Source organism: Brachyhypopomus gauderio, chromosome 11 (assembly GCF_052324685.1).
Source record: "Brachyhypopomus gauderio isolate BG-103 chromosome 11, BGAUD_0.2, whole genome shotgun sequence".
In the NCBI taxonomy this organism is placed as follows: Eukaryota; Metazoa; Chordata; class Actinopteri; order Gymnotiformes; family Hypopomidae; genus Brachyhypopomus; species Brachyhypopomus gauderio.
Window position 1 is genome coordinate 6215208 of NC_135221.1, and position 2843 is coordinate 6218050.

The following is a 2843-nucleotide window of genomic DNA, read 5'->3' on the forward strand; positions in this document are numbered from 1 at the left end:
GCCCCAGGCTTCGGCTCATGTGCAGATATGAAAGCTCCAGTCTCGAGTAGAGAAGAACTGGTGGACATTGCTGAAACGCTGGTGAAGTGGTTTTTGGTGTGTGTGCGCGCAGTGCACTCACAGGCAGAGACGTCTGTATGTTCGTTTGTGTTTGTGAGCATGCGAGTGTGTGCCACTTAGATCAGGATGCTGTTCGTCCTGAATCGTGAGTGCAGATTTAAGGGTGTGTTGCTTCTTAATTTTTTTCTCTCTGAATTTTCTTTTATGTCCTTCATTCTCTTTGATTGGGATCCTGATTATTATTTGAATTTGCAATTCTGAATAATTAATTCCTGCAAGAAGAGATTCGTTCAACTTGGCCGCTGCTTTCTTCGATTGTGCCCCCGTTTGTGTGTCTCCCCCCCCCCGTTGTTCAGACACCCGTATAGAGCTAGGGACCGCACAGGATTTCATCTGGAGGCCTCGTGCCGTTTGCTCGTGACACGGTGGACGGAGGACACGACGTGGCGAGATCAAACCCCTTTGAGGTGCTGTGCTCGGTTTAATGGCTTGCACGTTCCTTCGGTATCCGACTTGTGTGGGTAATCTGCAGGTGCTGTCTTATTTTTACATGGTGGTTGCGTTGTAAGAACAGAGCTAATTTGATGATTGCTGTCATACTGTTGCACTAATTCAGGAGTGCTCCTCTCCGAGCTCATACGAAAAGGTGGCGTGTTATTTTAAATATCTTCTGAGCTTCCTGATATTGCTCAGCACAGGTGGTTGGAATTGCAAACTACCAGAACATCAGTACTGCGAATCCCATGCCTGTTTTACCCTAAATCCTTTTGGAGATTCTAGGCACACTACACCACACACACACACACACACTCTCTTTCAAACTCTCTTGCTCACGCTTTCTCTCAGACCTGTTCCCTGTATCTCAGAATGTTAAAATTTAAGAGGCATTACTGGTATGTTGTAGTCAGTGTTTCTATGCAGTATGACTATGGCGGTATGCATATGTCCGTTTCTCTTTGCCTCTACTCTGTTTTCTAAAATCTGACATTCAGTATATTAAGTAGCCAGCCAGTGCAGCCAAAATGTTCACCAGTGTGTCAGAGTACACGCTCGAGCAAGCTTGATGTCGTCATCAGCAGGTGAAGACATATGGTGACTCAACATACACTCCTACATGGACAGAGATCTATACCTGTACGTCAGCGACTGGAAAACCACCACATCCACCACAATAAAGAAACTGCAGCAATATCTCTTGAGTTGCATATCTAGATAGCGTCACAAATAGCCAAATGTTAAGCTTGTTTGAACTTCTGTGAATTACTGCAGTGATGTAGTTATCACAAAAATAAATATCTGCGTAACCGTAGAGCTGCATCCTTCATTGTTTCCACGGATACAGTGAATAAATGAGGCTTTTTCGGTTTTTTTTTCTCTCTCAGTAATTTTCAGTTATTTATAAGAAATGAGTGACAAATAGTATACATAGTCAGGATGCAACATGCATGTTAACAGTTATATTTATAAACATCTAGCTATTTGTACACAAATGTGTACAAATATGTATGTATCTGAAAAATCTACCGGGAAGTCTAGACATTTGCGTCTGGTAAAGTGGTATTTTTATATGGAAAATGTGTAGGAACCTTGTGTATTACTCCAGGCCAATGGAAAATAAGAAAGAAAGTTATTAAAATAAGTAAATTAAAACACACAAATACAGGCAATCCTGCCTCCTCCTCGGTGGAGAACATTGGCATTCCTTCGGGCTATCTCCACTCAAATGAATTGAGGAAGCGATGCAGGTCATCAGGGTCTCGGACTCCAGTGGGAGCGTTTCTCTGCACCATCAGCCCCCCCCCATTGTGGGGCCTGCTCAGTAAACGTCTAGGACACACAACCATGCACACACTGAGCCTGGCTGGCCTCTGATCCCACAGACACACATTCGCTTCCCTTAAGGGCTGAGACACTTGCACCAGAACCCACCTGCCCTGCATTCTAGCAGGCACCCCCACCCTGTCTGTCTATAAATAAATAAATTCACGTCTCACCCTTCAAGTGGGAGATCGTATCTTTTTCTTCACATTGCAGTCTTCTGCCAGAGACTTTGAGAGAGTGGCCGCAGTATTTGAACGGTTCCTAGGATTGTTCTGTTCTGAACTGAGACTGACCCGATCATCACTGGGATCTGCTGGAGTCACGTGTCCACCATTCGTCCACCAAATGACTCCAAAACCGATGTATCTTTTGTCACTCGCAGTTTCCTGGATGCATTCATGGGTGTTTCTTGGATATATTCTTGGATATTCTCGAGTGTTTCTCGTCTCACCTTGTCCTTTGTTGTTTTTGCATCATGGTTCCCATGAGATTGGAGAAGTCCCTTGTATTTTGTATCTGCCCTCCGGCTGCACTGTCCTGTGGTCTTGTGACAGTACGTTTCCCTCTGTCCTGATCACGTGTCCTTCTCCTGATCACACTTCTCCAGCCCAGTTGACGTGAGGAGCATCAGTGAGTCAGCTTGATGTCATCTACTTATTTATTCCACACTTTATGGTGATCTGCAGCTGTCTTTGACTTCAATTGTCCTCCGGTGTTCTGGATCAAGGGCTTTATTGTTGACGTTATACAGCTCTAGGAATTAGTGTCCTTGTGTATGGAATTGAGTTATATGATTTTGCTTTGACAATCTGGTGGTGCTGCTAATCCCCCTTCTGAAGCACCAATCAGGAACTTGCGCACCATCATATTAAACTTGGTGTGTAGTAATTCTCTCTGGAGCGTCTATTTTATAGACAGGCACATAATTGGTCTGTATTCGTATGGTGTTTGGCGTCTGTTGG

At 44.4% G+C, this 2843-nt stretch overlaps 1 protein-coding gene across 1 annotated transcript in view; it reads left to right on the forward strand.

Moving 5' to 3' along the window:
* The window catches only part of pigg (phosphatidylinositol glycan anchor biosynthesis class G (EMM blood group)), a 38878-nt gene extending 37523 nt beyond the window's left edge, over positions 1-1355 (forward strand). Inside the window, 1 exon segment of the mRNA XM_077021319.1 lies at positions 417-1355. Coding sequence (XP_076877434.1) covers positions 417-585 — 169 coding nt within the window. The 3' untranslated portion in view covers positions 586-1355.
* The last annotated feature ends 1488 nt before the right edge of the window (positions 1356-2843 follow it).